Source organism: Natator depressus, chromosome 11 (genome assembly GCF_965152275.1).
Source record: "Natator depressus isolate rNatDep1 chromosome 11, rNatDep2.hap1, whole genome shotgun sequence".
In the NCBI taxonomy this organism is placed as follows: Eukaryota; Metazoa; Chordata; order Testudines; family Cheloniidae; genus Natator; species Natator depressus.
The window spans coordinates 69,057,054-69,073,101 of NC_134244.1; the positions used below are offsets into that span (position 1 = coordinate 69,057,054).

The following is a 16,048-nucleotide window of genomic DNA, read 5'->3' on the forward strand; positions in this document are numbered from 1 at the left end:
GACCACACACCTCGAAGAACCTCCAGTTACAGGTCAGTAACCTCCTCTTTCAGTAATGCAAAAATTTTGAGTTTTTGAAAAAAAAATCATCCCAAATCAGGACGAATTTTTTAGGAGAAAATTTCAATTCTGCAGAAACTAAATTGTCCATCAGCAAATCATTCTGCTGGAAAATTCTTGACTACCTCTAGGGACCAACTCTCATGAGTTTAGTGTAAGTCTCATGTTATTTGGTGCTTTGCTGAATACCACGGCTCCTGTAGTTTAGTTATATGCTTATTTGGGAATCTTGGCTTTAATATTTCCTTTTTAAAAAGCAAGTTTCTAGCCTTCACGGTGGCAGAGAAATACTTCAAAACATGATCCAAGTGCATGCTAAAGACTCAAAACCCAAAAAGCAAATAAAAAGAATGCCCAAATGTATTTATTTATTTTTAAATCTTTTAATGTTTCAGCCATCTCGGAGGGGCGGGGGAGGTGAGGGCTGACTCATGAGTTTTGACCGCTTGGGATTGGTAAAGGGTGGTTTGATCACAGTCTGTAAGTACCCACAGTGGGAACAGAAATTTGATAGTGGACTCTTCAGTCTAACAGACACAGGTATGACCAAAGATGTAAGGGCTGGAAGGTGAAGCTAGACAAATTCGGGCTGGAAATAAGGTGCAAAGGTTTAACAGTGAGAGTCGTTAACCATTGGAACAACTAACCAAGGGCTGTGGTGGATTCTGTATCACTCATCATTTAAAAATCAAGACTGGCTGTTTTTCTGAAAGATCTGCTCTAGCTGAAACAGGAATTAATTCAGGTAAGTTCTGTGGCTGTGTTACACAGGAGGTCAGACCTGATAATCACAGCAGTCCCTTCTGGCCTTGGAATCGATGAACATTAACTCCTATGTGGATTTCCAAGTAGAAATACACCAGAGGAGCATGCCACAGAGAGCTGCAGAAATTTCGAGATCAATAGTTTGTTGCGCCAAATGAGATTTCCGAGTCCTTCATATTAGAAATAGGTTGTGTCCTGTCACCAGTAAACTCTGGAGAGAAACAATGATTTGTGGACCACGGTTTGAGAACGCTAAGCCAAAGGGAGCATATTGCTAATGTGGAAGCCTTTTCTGGCTTCGATTCAGCTAGGCACATCAGCACATCCTTAACTCCATTCCTGCTCAGCAAAGCACTTACTTAAAGTTAAGAATGAGTTTAAGTACTGAAATCCCATTGACTTAAAGTTAAGTATGTGTTTAAGGACTTTGCTGAATAGAGAGGCCTTGCTGAATCAGGGCCTAAATGAATAGATTTGCCAAATGAGATCTATTTCTATGTTATATTGGTTATGCATTGATTGGGTTTCTCATGTCCCTTGGTGATGTTTCCAGTGAATTTTGTTGCTTAGGCTAAAGTGATATTTCCAGTACATAAAAGGTTGTTACAAGGAGGAGGGAGAAAAATTGTTCTTCATAACTTCTGAGGATAGGACAAGAAGCAATGAGCTTAAATTGCAGCACGGGCGGTTTAGGCTAGACTTTAGGAAAAACTTCGTAACTGTCAGGGTGGTTAAGCACTGGAATAAATTGCCCAGGTGGGTTCTGGAATCTCCATCACTGGAGATTTTTAAGAGCAAGTTAGATAAACTCCTGTCAGGGATGGTCTAGATCAGTGGTTCTCAAACTAGGGCCACCTCTTGTTCAGGGAAAGCCCCTGGCAGGTCGGGCCGGTTTGTTTACCTGCCGCATCTGCAGGTTCGGCCGATCGCGGCTCCCACTGGCCGCGGTTCGCCGCTCCAGGCCAATGGGGGCTGCGGGAAGCGGCGCGGGCCAAGGAACGTGCTGGCCGCCCTTCCCGCAGCCCCCATTGGCCTGAAGCGGTGAACCACAGCCAGTGGGAGCCGCGATCGGCCGAACCTGCGGATGCAGCAGGTAAACAAACAGGCCCTGCCCGCCAGGGGCTTTCCCTGAACAAGCAGCAGCCCTAGTTTGAGAACCACTGGTCTAGATAATACTTAGTCCTGCCATGAGTGCAGGGGACTGGACTCGATGACCTCTCAAAGTCCCTTCCAGTCCTGCAATTCTATGATTCCTAAACTTGGCGTTATTACTCTGCAGACAGTCCACAGCAGATTGACAAGAAAAGCAATGAAGTGGCCCTCTTTATGGCAGACAGCCATTTATGTCCATGGTTCTCCAGGAGATTTCTTCTTTTTATTTGCAAGTTTTAGTTAGACTCTCTTTCTTCCACAAAGTTCAGCCTGAATCTTTGATTGAAAAAAGAGATGGGTGTGAGACACAAAAGTCAGCAGCAGTTTTCAGACACTGATATTTGGGGGGTTTGGATCAGGGATTTTGGTGCAAAGAGATGAAGAACAGCTGTAAAATTGGGATATACGTGGGATTCCAAACCCAGCCAACCTTTAGGATTCTTTGGATATAGAGCTCTGCTTCAGGACCATCTCCATGTTTTAAGTACGAAATGACCTTTAAGTTTACTATGGAAGAAACAAATCTAAACAGCAGCAGTTAAGCCTAGCATTCCAGTCATACATTTGTGTGCGTGACTGGATCAAGTAAAACCATGACTCACAGTGGCCACCTCCTCTCTTTCAATTCTGTGCAATATAGCCACATCTTAAAGCCCATTTCAGTTAATTAGGAGGTCTGAACAAAATTCAGAACACAGCACTGTGATTAGACCCAGCTTGTCTGGGTCATTTTTTGTGTACTGCAAGCTTGAGACACAAATCTTCTTCTTACCATATGCGCAACATGTCTCAGGTGGCATGTGACCAGGATTCATCACTGAATTTGGTCCGCTGGTTGGATCATTGGTCCAGACCAGGTACTGACAGGGAGTGCAACGTCAATGCTGATCCGTGCCTCCCCTAGACACCAGTTAGATGCACTGAAACTTGTTAGGCTCCTGGTGCCTAAACAACTAAGAAGAATACAGTCAATTGTCTGAATGATTTGCTCATTAATAGCACAGTTTTCCCACACTCACACGCTGGACACACGAGAAATCATAGTGAGTCAAAAGAAGCACTCCTTATTCAAGCAGAAATCCCGTTGACCACAGTGGGAGTTGAGATTGCTCAGTGTCTCAGATGAGTGCTTAGCGTACTGCACAATTGAGCCCTTAGTCACACTGACATAAGAAAAATTCAAATCCTAGCCAGAGAGGGAGACCCTGAAGGTAATCTGGTGTGTGAGGCTGGCAAATGGAGTTTGAAAAGGGGTCAGAATAGAGCTGACGTTACTTACATAACACCTTTTATCCATGAATATCAATGTACTTTACTAAGGCGAGTGGTAGCCTTATTTTAGCAAGAGGGTAAATTACTTGCCCAAGATTACATAAAGTCAGATTAAACTAAAATCCTCTTGTTCTCAGTCCCCTGGACTAACAGCTAGTTGGCATAACCTCCCTGTAAAATAACTGCTGTCAAAATATCCACAGAAGAAATTATGTATGGTTAGGAAAATTGGGAAAGAATGCAGAATGAATGGCAAGAGCTGCTAGGAAACAGATTAAAGAAAGAAAGGCTAACAAGATCATAGGAGGCACAAGGAGACTTGCCACAGAAAGTAGAAAACAACAAAGGAAAAATAACCTGGCGAATGCAAAACTATCACGCAAAGGCCAAAAGCTGAAAGAGGGGAAAGGAAATGAATTGCGTGCATAGATGAAGCCCAGAATAATGGCACAAAAGCAAGATCTCCACATCCTCTGCTGAAGCACCAAGGTCTTAATTTCAATCCTGTGCTTTAGTGCGTTCCTGAACAGGGAAGTATTGCTGAATCAAGGGCCCAAATAGAGTAAAAGCTTTGTTATCCAGCATGTTGAGGGAGTTGGGGGTGCTGGTAAGTACAAACTCCGGTTAACTAAGAGGGAGGGAGTTTGGGTATGAGGGGGGCTCAGGACTGGGGGTTGGGGCATGGGAGAGGGTGCGGGGTGTGGGCTCCTGGTGGGAGTTTGGGTATGGGAGGGGGCTCACAGCAGGGGTTTTGGGCACAGCAACGGATGCGGGGTGCCAGATCCAGGTGCCGCCTCCGCAGCTCCCATTGGCCTCGGGGCAGGGCGGGGGCAGCGCACAGAGCCGCCTACCCGTGCCTCCACCTGGGAGCAGCTGGGACATGTTGCCATTTGCAGGGAGCTGCCCGAGGTGAGCACCTCCTGGATCCCGCACCCTGCACCCCCTCCCGCACTCTGAACGCCTCCTGGCCGTTTCTCCACCAAGAAGCAGCAGGGACATGTTGCCACTTCTGTGGAGTCACGCAGAGCCAGATAGGGAGCCTGCTGGCCCTGCACCAATCAGACTATAAACAGGACTTTCTATGAAGATCAGAAATGCCGGTTTATAGAGCTTTCCGGTTGGTAAAGTGCCGGATAACACAGCTTTTACTCTGGGCTTAATTCTTCAGTGTTTCCCTAAAAGTCAATGGGAGTTTGGCTCGAGCTAGCGGCTCACAAGAACCACAGGTTATAATCCATTGGCTGGAGGTGGAACCTTGAAAATGCATGAAAGAAAGTAAAAGATTTAACTAGTACTGAAAAAAGAGCAAAAGGAAGACAGAGTCAGCACCTCTGCAAATTACTGCACAATCCAGAATCTGACATGTGACCAGCTAATATCACTTATTAGCCACAAAAATGCTTGTATTGTGGAAGTTGGACCAGTCAATGAGAACGAACTGAAGCTAACCATCAAAGAAATTAAGGGGGAAAATAGGTAAGCACTGATGTGATTAGTGCTGAAATTCAAATGCTAAAGCTAATCAGAGAAGGAGGTTTAAAAACACTCTTAGAGGTCTATGAAAAGGACTGGACTGATAAGAAACTATCACTTTAAAGCAGAGGTGCCATTGTGTAACTGTCAAAGTCAATGTAGCCTAATAGGAAAACTGGAGAGACTCTATTTTGCTATCTGCACATAGCCAAATCTTCAGGAATATCATTCGGAGTCAGAATTAAAGCATAGAGTGACATAATCATTCATGGTGAATAATTTAGCCAATGAATTCGAACTTTTTATCCTTCTGGAATAGCTATTAGCAGGATTTCCTTGCATGTATTCGTTTGAAAATTTTCTATACATTTTTGGGGGGCTTAAAAAAATTCTGTGTACTGTTCATGAACAGATCACTGCAGATATTCAGTATTCACTCTCCAAGCTATGTCAGTTAGTTGTAGTGTTGGCTAAGTCACATGGTTCCCACTAGCCACCACTCTCCGGCCACCCAGCTGTGAAGCCAGTGGAGAAAGAAGGGTGGCAATACGCCCCCTCCACCCCCCAGCACACACAATAGCCAGATTTCATGGTCTGTGATGCATTTTTCACGGTCGTGAATTTGGTAGGGCCCTAATTACGGTAAATCGTTGAAATGAGCGAACACCTAAATGGCTCCCTGAATTCTCTGGATTAGGAGACAGCACTATAAACATCCATTACACTAGAGCCCTGGGCGGATACAAATTTATACCTGTGGACGCGGATATCCGCGGATAGAAATCGGTATCTGCAGAACCGCAGGGCTCTCCCAGGAACCGCAGCGGCGAAAGGAGCTGAATGTGGGGCCTCCGCTCCCGGGAGCCAGCGCCCCAAGCCAGCATCTCCTCTGGCGCGGCTGTAGAGAAGAGATACAAATGGTCATTAGAGGCCCACCGGCAGCTGTCCCTGGTCGCGCTCTTGTGTTCAAGCAGAACGCACACCCCCAGACAGGAGACGCACACAGCTGTGTGGAAGGGCTGGGGGCAGGGCTGGGGGGCGGTACAGCCGCGCCAGAGGAGTTGCTGGCTTGGGGCATGGGCTCCCAGGAGCAGCGGCCCCACGTTCGGCTCCTTTCACCGCTGCGGTTCCCGGGAGAGCCCTGCGCTTCTGTGGATACCGATTTCTGTCCGTGGATATCTGCATCCGTGGATATAAAGTTGTATCCGCGCAGGGCTCTACATTAGACACTCCTGTAAATACTAAGGGCCCAGTGGCTGGAAAGATGTATGATGAAGCATATGCAAGGAGAGCTACATCTTCCAACTTCTAGGTTTGTGTCTGAGTCTGGGCTGAAGCAGTCCTGTTGCACTGAATGTAATGATTGCCCCCAAATGGCTTTTCTGAGAGAGTCACTAAAATAACGTGGAATTGATGAACAACCATCAACTACCCAAGATGCAAAGACAGAGGCTAACTACGAAGACTAACCCACAGTATATCCCTTCAACTGCAACGGAAATGAAAACTCCCTCACTATAAAGGTAGAAACAAAGAAGAGAGTCAAATTGGTCAGGAACTAATTTAACAAGCACAGATGAAAGTTAGAAGCAGACAGGATGGCTGCTTTGGATTTGTGCTTGCTAATAAGGCTCTGTAGCACAAAATCAAAGGAGAGGCAAGAAAGCGAGCACGAAAACATTACCTATATGATGCTTTCAAAAAGCAAGTAGCTCCAGAGAGTTTTAACGAAAGGCACTAGAAGAAGAAACCTCTTCCCCCAACACTGACGTTGTGTCTGTGTACAAAGTGCAAAACTCAAAAAGAACAAGTGGGCCCCATTAACAACATACAAAAGGACTCATTTCTGTCGCCTGTACCCATTAAGGCTCTGATCCGCCAGGGTGAAGTTTGTCCACATGGCATCTGATTGAAACCATTCTTCTCAATGGGAGGTGCTGAGTTCCTTTGACAATCAGGCCCTTCCTTCTTTCCAAAACTCTTAAGATTCTCCTGTATTTTCTGGTCCATGTACTAACCGCAAGCTATTGTTATTTTACGTTATCAACATATACAGTTTCATAAATCTTCAGCTACGGTACAGCAGAAAGAATCCTGAAGCTGAAGTTGAAATTGGATGTGCACCAAGTAAAACAGTAGCTGACTTTTACTGTGCACCAACGGATCTAGAATTACCCGCTAACTCGTCGTTAGTCCTAAAAAGAAGGAGACTCTGTGCTGCAGAGGACTAACTACTACTGCCTATACATACCATGGTCAGACAGCTTTGTTTACCAGCCGGAGTCCATAACGGAGCGCCAGAATTTGGAGTAGATTGATTTTTGCATGTGTAAGTGCTGGCTTTTATATTTGACCTTGGCCAATTGGAATGCAAAAAGCAGTGAGCTGGAGTGTTGTTTTTAAGACAACATCCTCCTCTCCCAAAGACCTGGAAAAGCTTTTGGCTGCAGGCGTCCATCAACAAAGCTGAATTGAAAGATCTGTGTTGATTGCAGACTCGTACGGGACAATGGGTAGAAATGACAAGGGCTAGGAAAGTGCTTTTAAAACTTTCTCCTGTCTCAGAATTGCAGTTCCCAGTGTCAATGGATTATACATCACATAGAATCATAGAATATCAGGGTTGGAAGGGACCTCAGGAGATCATCTAGTCCAACCCCCTGCTCAAAGCAGGACCCATCCCCAACTAAATCATCCCAGCCAGGGCTTTGTCAAGCCTGACCTTAAAAATATCTAAGGAAGGAGATTCCACCACCTCCCTAGGTAACGCATTCCAGTGTTTCACCACCCTCCTAGTGAAAAAGTTTTTCCTAATATCCGACCTAAACCTCCCCCATACAATAAATTGTTAACCATATAGAACTGTTAAACAGAGCAGCCAACAAATTTCCAGTGTGATTCCAGCAGGGAGGATGGACAGTTTGAGGTTGATCTGATTGACACATTGGAATTTCTTTTAGCAAAGATATACTCAGATATATGTGATCATAAAGCAGAGAGACTCTTAATATAGCGTAAAGCATCACAGTGGGGAACCCTCCCCCCAGTTCAATTGAAGAGCAGATTTGATTTTATATATGCCAGATTCTGAGCCTGAAGTATAATTGTGTGAAGTACACAACTGCATACATAGGGGGGGTGGGGGTGTGTCTGTAATGACAATGTGATAAATTGCATGGGTTTGTGATAAAGATACATGTATCACACACCTATGACTGCATCTCCAAGCTCTTAATCGCTCATCTGGGATTTAGTCTAACATTCCAAACTCCTGAGTAGCTTCCAGGACCTACCATTATTATTTATTTCGATCAACTTGCCACTGGAATCTTTTTTCTGGAGTTCTTTGCCAGACCTGTTTTCTAATCAGAGTTGCAGTAGCATAGTTCCAGGTCATTCCCCAAAATAGAGCTTAGGGAGTATAAAGTCTTGTTCTTTAGGATCTGCCTAAGTTTAAGAAACTAGCTTGCAAATGTACTTTCATTCCTCCAGTCTGCTAGGTTGGGCCCCTGGTGCTATCAAAGGCCCCAATCCTGGAGACAAACAAACAAACTGACCCCCAAAAAACAACAACAAAAAATGGGCAGGGAGGTGCTCTCATTATTTAAAAATAACTAGAAGAGAAACTGTAGTCAACCCCTAACAGATTTCTCTCATTTTTTAATGAGAAAAAGTCCTTTATCCTCAATGTTGATGTAAAATTGCTTTATAGGAAACTGGGGTCTGATCCCACAACCATGTATTCCCATGATTAGTCCTTACTTGGCCAGGTAGGCCCGTTAAGTTCAATGGGATGTTTTGTGGGAAGGAGGATTACTCTTTGGGCCTCCTCTGCTTTGTTAACATTAACTAAAATTTGTAATCAGGGTGAGGACTGCCGAAACCATTGTAGCTGTAATGCATGGAGGCCGAGATTTCTGAAAGTGACTAGTCAGTTGAATAGCTCAAGTTTTCGATGCCCAACTTGCCATACCTTCCAAAGGGCCTGATTTTAAGGGGTCTCAAGCTGGGAGTCCCAGTGCTGAGTTACCCCAAATCACTAGTCACTTTTGAAAATCCTATTTATATATTGAACTGTACTTTACAGTCGCCTAGGCTAAATTTCAGACTGGAAAGGAAGGCAAAGGGTTTTAAATTTAATTTTTTTTTTTTACTCTTGATCTGATGCAAAATCAAGCATGTAAAAAGTAGTTATTTCCACTTTCACGTCCTGTGAATGTCTTGCAAAACTGATCGCAAATACTGCCAGCCCTGAAAGGCATGTAGTAGCCTTAGAGAGCTTCTCCCCCTTGCAGCTGTTTACAAACTACATAAACACATGATGAATTTGTTATCAAAGAAGCATGTTCCCAAGGGATGGGGAAATATTGCAACAATTAGAACATCAACCTTCCCTGCCTCCCCAGCTAACCAATTTTCTTTTCTGGTTGTTGTGTGCTGCGTGTGATTTTTAATCATGTGGCAGGCTGGAAAAGGTCAGTATGAAACAAAAAGGAACAAGAAACTGGAAATATTGAGGAAGACGTGTGGATCCCACTGACCCTGTGCTTGGCACAGGACCCCAGAGGGGTGTCAGACGGTTGTTTGCCAATTATAAACTTCACCCCTTGATCCAGAGGCCAACTAGACCCCCAGATTAGGGCAGCTTCAGGACCGCTCTAACTTGCGTTCCTTGGTGATGGCTTCCAAGTGGCTGCTATGCCAGACTGAGATGACCAGGGGATAGCACACAACTCCTGCTCCCTAATTCACCTCCTTGCACAATGGGAGTGCCTCAAGCCAGCTTTGCATCCCCCTTCTTTTTAGCACTGGAGCAGTACAAAGAGCCTGAGCAGAGGACCAGGATCTCACCCATTGCTGACAAATAACTGGAAGAGAAACTATTCTTTAATAAATAGAAAAATAAATGACCAAGGACCAGATTTTTAAAGGTATTTAGGTGCCTAACTCCGAGTGATTTCAGTGGGAGTTGTAATATAAATCCACTTACATGAAAACCATTGACTCCGATACTGTAAATGAATGTCTTGTAAAGTTCAGGGTCTCCTAGAGTTCTGTCCCTATCGAGAGAGCGTAGCTACTATGTGACCTTATTTTTATCTGTACCTAATCAATCAGCCATTGCACTTACTACTCCATGGGATGCATTTAGTTGTATTAGCCTTCATTTTGCACTTGGATCAGTGCAGGAACTCCAGGGCCAAGTCTTCTCACTAGATTCTGCCTGCCTCACCATTGCCATTTAAGGCATGTATTTTGTCTTGCCTGTGACAGATACTGAACTGCTCAGAAATAGGCAGTGCTTTTTACATGGCAGGCTATTTAAAATAAATAGTGTTATACTAAACAGATAAATTGTGTTTCTATGAAAGGCTATGGTTTTATAATCCCTATTCCATGCATGGACTGTCTTGGTGGTGAATCTATCTGGCTAATATATCATTTCTTGCTAGGGCAGGGAGTGCTGTCTGGTATGTCCTCCTATGCTATAACCTCAGCTAAGAGATTTGTATCTGTATACTGACAAAAACTGGACCTTTATACTCTAGGTAGGGCAGGACACATTGTAGCCAACAATGACTCTGATGATGGTCCTAAGTATATTTTGTAGAACCTGTTAGCAATTATTTATTATCTGTATTCTAGTAGTTCCGAGGCCCCCAATGAAGGATCAGGGTAGCTCACTGAGCTAAAGCTGCAAACTCTTTCTGCTTTCCCTGCCAACCCCCCTGGGGTCCCTCTGCCCTATTATACATCCCCTTCACCAGGAGGGTGTATCGAGTCCACGCTCTTTGACACCTGGCACTGAGTCACTAAGGATCGTGCTGTGACCAGAATGTAAATGGAAAGGCTTGCTAACATCACACCAGGTCCCATGGAGAACTGTGTGAATAAGTGATTTTTTGGTTCAGTTGCAGAACTGAAGAAAAAAATGGTTCAGAGCAACCCAAAATAAACATTTTTTGATTTTTTGGGTGAAAAAAAAAGTTGAACCAAAAGTGTTTTGGGCCAAATTAACTATTTTGTTAGTTTTCAAAGGTTTGGGGGCTTTTTAACTTTTTTTTTAAATTGTGTGAAATTCCAAAATGAAAACTCAAAATGGTTTTGGTTCGGAAATGCACAAACAAATCATTTTGACATTTCCAAATTTTTTCTGTGCTTGACCAAAACAATGTGCCGCAGTCTACCTGAGCCTGCAAATTATTTTGTTCAACCCAAGTCTGCTTTCTTCAGCAAAAGAAAGTATTTGCACAAAAATGTTTGCTCTGCGGTTGCCCTGTGGAGCAGCCCCCTCAGCTGGGGTAAATCATGGGACTGATTTACATGGGCTGCACCTGTTTACACCACCTGTAAATCAGAGGATCCAACTTTGGCTCAAGTTTCAAATATATGTTTGTCACTAAAAAGATCCAGAGAATCTTGTTTGTGTGCAGATTGCACATCTCCAGAAACAGCTCCGTGAGGAAAAGCATCTTGACCCTGACATACCATGTGCAGATATTTAGGTCAGACTGGTTTCAGTGGACCGGGCCGACCTAATATCAGGTACATTCAGTTAATAAGTTAACTAAATATAATAAGTTATATTCAGTCTACACTGTCTACTAAGGTGAGCGTAGAGGGATTATGTCTCAGATTATCTTGGTTCGTACGGCCTCTATAGCATTCACAGATTTTGTACATATGAGAAAAATCTAGTATTTTAGGGCAGAAATGGGGTAACTCAGGTGACGAGCTCCATAGACTGTTGTAAGCCCTTCTCACCAGAGGATTTCCCGTGGGTGCTTGGGAAAGAGAATTCAGCAGCCAGCGGCAGCAAGCCGATACGGCACATGGTGCGGGCTGGGGTCTGACTCTAACCAGGAGGTGTCCTCTTTAATCACGGCACCAGCTGACATTGGAAAGGCTTCCAGGGAGTGAATGCATGGTGGAGTTCTGACCTTTGGCTGAGCTATGCTGGACATCAGTGAGTCAGGGGCTAGATCCCAGTCTCCAATAGTTTACAAGGTATGCCCTTGTTATTGTGAGGAAGGGACATAGCTATATGGAGCTATTTCCAGATCGGTATCTCTATCACACATACATATATAATATAGATACTATAATAAAATGAGCGACAAAAATATAGTCACCTAATTTTGAAATTTACTATCCATCATGTCACACCCTTGCCAAACCCAGACATAGCTAATGCTAATGGACAATCCTTTAAATTGCACACACACACACACCCCATACACAATCACATCTGTCCCCTGCTAGTGGACTCATCTGTGACATTCTCGGTGAGACCCCACTCTGTGCAGCCAGAACAGCTTGGTGCCAGGAAAAGTGGAAGGGAAAAATGTAAATGTAAACTTGACAGTAGGAGAGAAAATACTGACCTTTGGGAAGAGACTAGAGAGGTCAGTGTGCAGTGGCCATGTGGCTTCTTAGCTTACAGTCATTGGAGAGGATCCAGCACCACTCCACAGTTGCTCTGTCCCTCATCACTAGATGTGAGTTTGTTCCCAGTATAGCTAGGCCTGAGGAATGAGACGTTTTTCACTCCCACACCTGAGCAGCTCTCACTACACAGACTAGCCTGTGCAGTACTGAATTCGACGTGGCCTAGATTTTAAAAAGGACTGGAAGTGGGCTTGTCGCTCAATGTTGTTTGTAGTCGATGTCTGGCTTCCCTCTTCCCTAGGCATGGTTAGCCATGTGAGAGTGGGGAGCAGACAGGCCATACAGCTGCTGAAGTGTCCAGTACCCTCTGGTACTGCTGGGCCACATACACTGAAGCTAGTGCAGCCCAGTGCAGCCCACTTCCCATGCTTAGCTGGCCAGTTCCACTGGCTGGCGCAGAAGGGACTACAGACATAGCCCTGCCCTCTCCTCGTCCTCTTTTGGCACCTTGCATTCTTGGGGATACTTGGAAGAAGCAGGGACTATGTTCCTATCAAGATTCTGGCCAGCCCCTGAGTAGTGCAACATGAGGGAAGGGGAAGAGCTCCCACACAGGGGCTGGCCAGATCGTGTGCTTCACAGCTTCAAGTGATCTCTTGCAGGGACCAGGAAGGAATTTTGTCCTTCCTGGAAAACATTGGATAGTTGGCTAGGTAATTGTGGGTGGGTGATGGTGGTTCTGCCGTTATCTGAAGCAGCAGCTGCTACTGGAATGATGGACCAATAATCTGATCAACTAGTAATTTGTATGTTGTAATATGGAGATTGTCTCTTTAATCCTGCATGCCACATATACCCAGCGATCCATCTGTCTCCGTCTTCTAAGCATGCAGCTTCTGAGAGGCCACGTCTGACTTTGTGTCAAATGGTATCTATGAAACCATGGAAGTGCAGGAGCCTGTCTGGAAACGTGGTGGTGGTGTGTGCATTTATCGGTTCCTAAGTTTTTCTCTTTCTCTATTTATTTGTAGTCACAGATATCTGTAGGTTGCAAAAAGAAGAAGGAACCTGCAGGAATTTCATGCTCAAATGGTACTATGACTCAGAGACCAAGAGCTGTGCAAGGTTCTGGTATGGTGGCTGCGGTGGAAACGAAAACAGATTTAACACCCAGAAAGAATGTGAAAAAGTTTGCATTCCTGGTAAGTGGAGTCCCTTCTGCCACTACCCAGCTCCATTTGGCTACAGTAGCTGGAGAGAGGCAGTGGAACTGTTGGCAGTTAATCATAACTTAAGGTCGTGGAGCCAGCTCATCAGCTAGTGTAAATTGGTGTAACTCCATTGACCTCAATAGAGCTGTTCTGATTTACACCAGTTGTGGGTCTGGTCCATAATAGTTACAGCATCAGGAAATTGTCACTTCCAATCTGATACCAAAACACTGGCTTCTGATTACAGAATGCTCCAAAACCTGTATCACATGGACATTCCAGAAATTGACTGTCAAGGAGCTCAGATACCAGTTCTGACAGTGACTACAATCCCTTTTTCCATATAAGACCTGAGCTAAACCCCATTCAAGTCAGTGGGAGTCTTTCCATTGACTTCAGTCTGCTATGGATTAGGGGCACGGGTGCACTGAATTATCCTTCTTGAAGCCTCTCTTCCAAGAGGGGGTCTTGCTCCACCCCATTGATTGCCCTGGGCCAAAATTTCGAGTGTAGCCTAGTGGAAGGACTTGCTTCATATGGGGAAGACACTAGACCCCAGCCCATTAGGAATCAACCCAGTTGTGGTCTTGCTGTGATCACCTGCCTTCCTGTAGATTAAATTTGTGTGTGCAAGAGATCTGTGGGCACAGGAGGACAGCAGAGAGCTGGCAGGACAAAAAGCACCCTCTATTATGTGCTGGAGTAGAGCTCTTTAATTTAGGACAGGAGAGTACACAGAAGAGGATTCACTCATACACCGGACCTGGGATGACAGCTCATCCTTGACGCGTTCCACACTTCCATAGCCACGTGCACATCTCTGGGGCGTGGCCAGAGAGGATCAGGGCATCTCCCAGTTGCAGTAGCCCGTCAACCCTGGTATAAATGGCCTCAGGAGAGGCCACTTGGGTGATGACCTTGAGGAACAGCATATTTAGAGCTGTGCTGTGCTACTTGCACATACCCCTAGTAAAGGCCAGCACGTTTAGTCTACACCCTGACCCAGGATCTGCATGTACTTCAGGAACAATTTCCCCCAGGGTGTTGTCCCCTGCGCTGCTGGGAAATAACTCTGCAAGGTGCAGTGCACCGCCCCCTGCATGGGCGGGCTGCTCCACTGGCCAATGTGCTGGGGGTAGGGTCAGGGCTCCATGGACTGCCTACTCGCTCCCCATCCACCTGCCTCTGAGGGCAACATCTGCCCCTGCCTGCTCCTGAGCTGCTGTCGGCATAGCCTGAACACAGGCTGTGAAAAAGGGGTTTTCAGTGCTTAAACATTGCCTTGTTTGAGGCCGTAGGTGGTCTCCTGGCCACACAATAATGTTGTTTTTTTCTCTCCATTCAAATTTCAGCTCACATTAATCCTGGGGTTGTCACGACAATAGGAACCTAAAGACAGCAACATATCAACACATACCTCTCAGAGAACCAGGAGTCAGCCAATGCCAACTTACCCCTGTAGAAGCTAAGGGTATAGACTACCTTGCACTGTACTATTTCATGCTTTAAATTCCAAGCAAACCTTGAAGAGAGTGTTTTGCTGCATGACCTATCAATATGGTGCTAAACTGTTTGTGGACTGAGTACTACATGTGTCCGGGTTATAGTGTATACCTTCAACTTTATGTAATAGTTATCCACTACAGAGTATTTTGTTTGAACATGTCTACAAACTACCATTTCCTTCAGATTCTGGCATTATGCCGGTTTATGGCAATGTAAAGTCTAGAAAATAAGGGACAAAATAATTTCACTGCAACTGTTATGTACTTGCTTGTATCATTTTCATAACTGAGCATAACTTTAGATGGAAAGCCTATGTGTAAAGGAGTCATTAATTCTGATAAACAAGCAGTTCAGTTTTTCATTCTGCTTTTACTCTTGCTGGATTAGACTTCAAACGGATTCTTTTTTACGCATTTGTGACATATGTGATCTATCAAACTAAAAAGAAAAAAAAAGCAAGATTTCTGAATACAGATGCGCTGCTGGGACCAACACCTTAGTTAAAGAATTTTTAAATCGTGGTGTAGAATGTTTTTGGCATTCCTCTAATGTTGTGTGTTTTATCTTTTTTGTTTGTTTGCAGGGCTGGGGATTTTTTTTTTATTGTGATTTTTGTTTTTAGGAAGTCTATACAAAAGAACTTTTAAATAAAGTCTACTGGAGGTTTTGAAAGTCTTGTAGTTTCGTGCCGTCTTAACTTCAGTGGAACTACTCCCATGAGCAACGTTAGCACATAAAGTCAGAGTCAGAGTTTGAGGCCAGAAGGGACCACCGGATTATGCAGTCTGACCTCCCGTATAGCACATGCGTAGGTCTTTGCAGGATCAGAGCCTCAATCATTGATCAAAATAAAGAAACAAGGAACTTAAAGTGGGTTTTAGAGACTGAACAATAAAAATACTTAGAAAAAAGAACAGGAGAACTTGTGGCACCTTAGAGACTAACCAATTTATGAGAGCATAAGCTTTTGTGGGCTTCAGCCCACTTCATCGGAGGCATAGAATGGAACATATAGTAAGAATATATATATAGATATATATATACACACATACAGAGAAGGTGGAAGTTGCCATACAAACTGTCAGAGGCTAATTAATTAAGATGAGCTATTATCAGCTGTTATACTGAGCCCTTCTGTAGCAATTCTCACCCATAAATCTCAAAGCACTTGACCAAGGAAGTTGGCATCATTATCCTCGTTTTATAGATGGAGAACCCGA

General features: G+C 44.4%; 1 protein-coding gene across 1 annotated transcript in view; it reads left to right on the forward strand.

The window, feature by feature from the left end:
- Window positions 1-15,488, forward strand: part of COL6A3 (collagen type VI alpha 3 chain) — an 84,590-nt gene extending 69,102 nt beyond the window's left edge. Inside the window, exons 42-43 of the mRNA XM_074968153.1 lie at window positions 13,143-13,313; window positions 14,675-15,488. Of these exons, the coding sequence (XP_074824254.1) occupies window positions 13,143-13,313; window positions 14,675-14,715 (212 nt within the window). The 3' untranslated portion in view covers window positions 14,716-15,488. The remainder of the gene's footprint in view (window positions 1-13,142; window positions 13,314-14,674) is intronic.
- The last annotated feature ends 560 nt before the right edge of the window (window positions 15,489-16,048 follow it).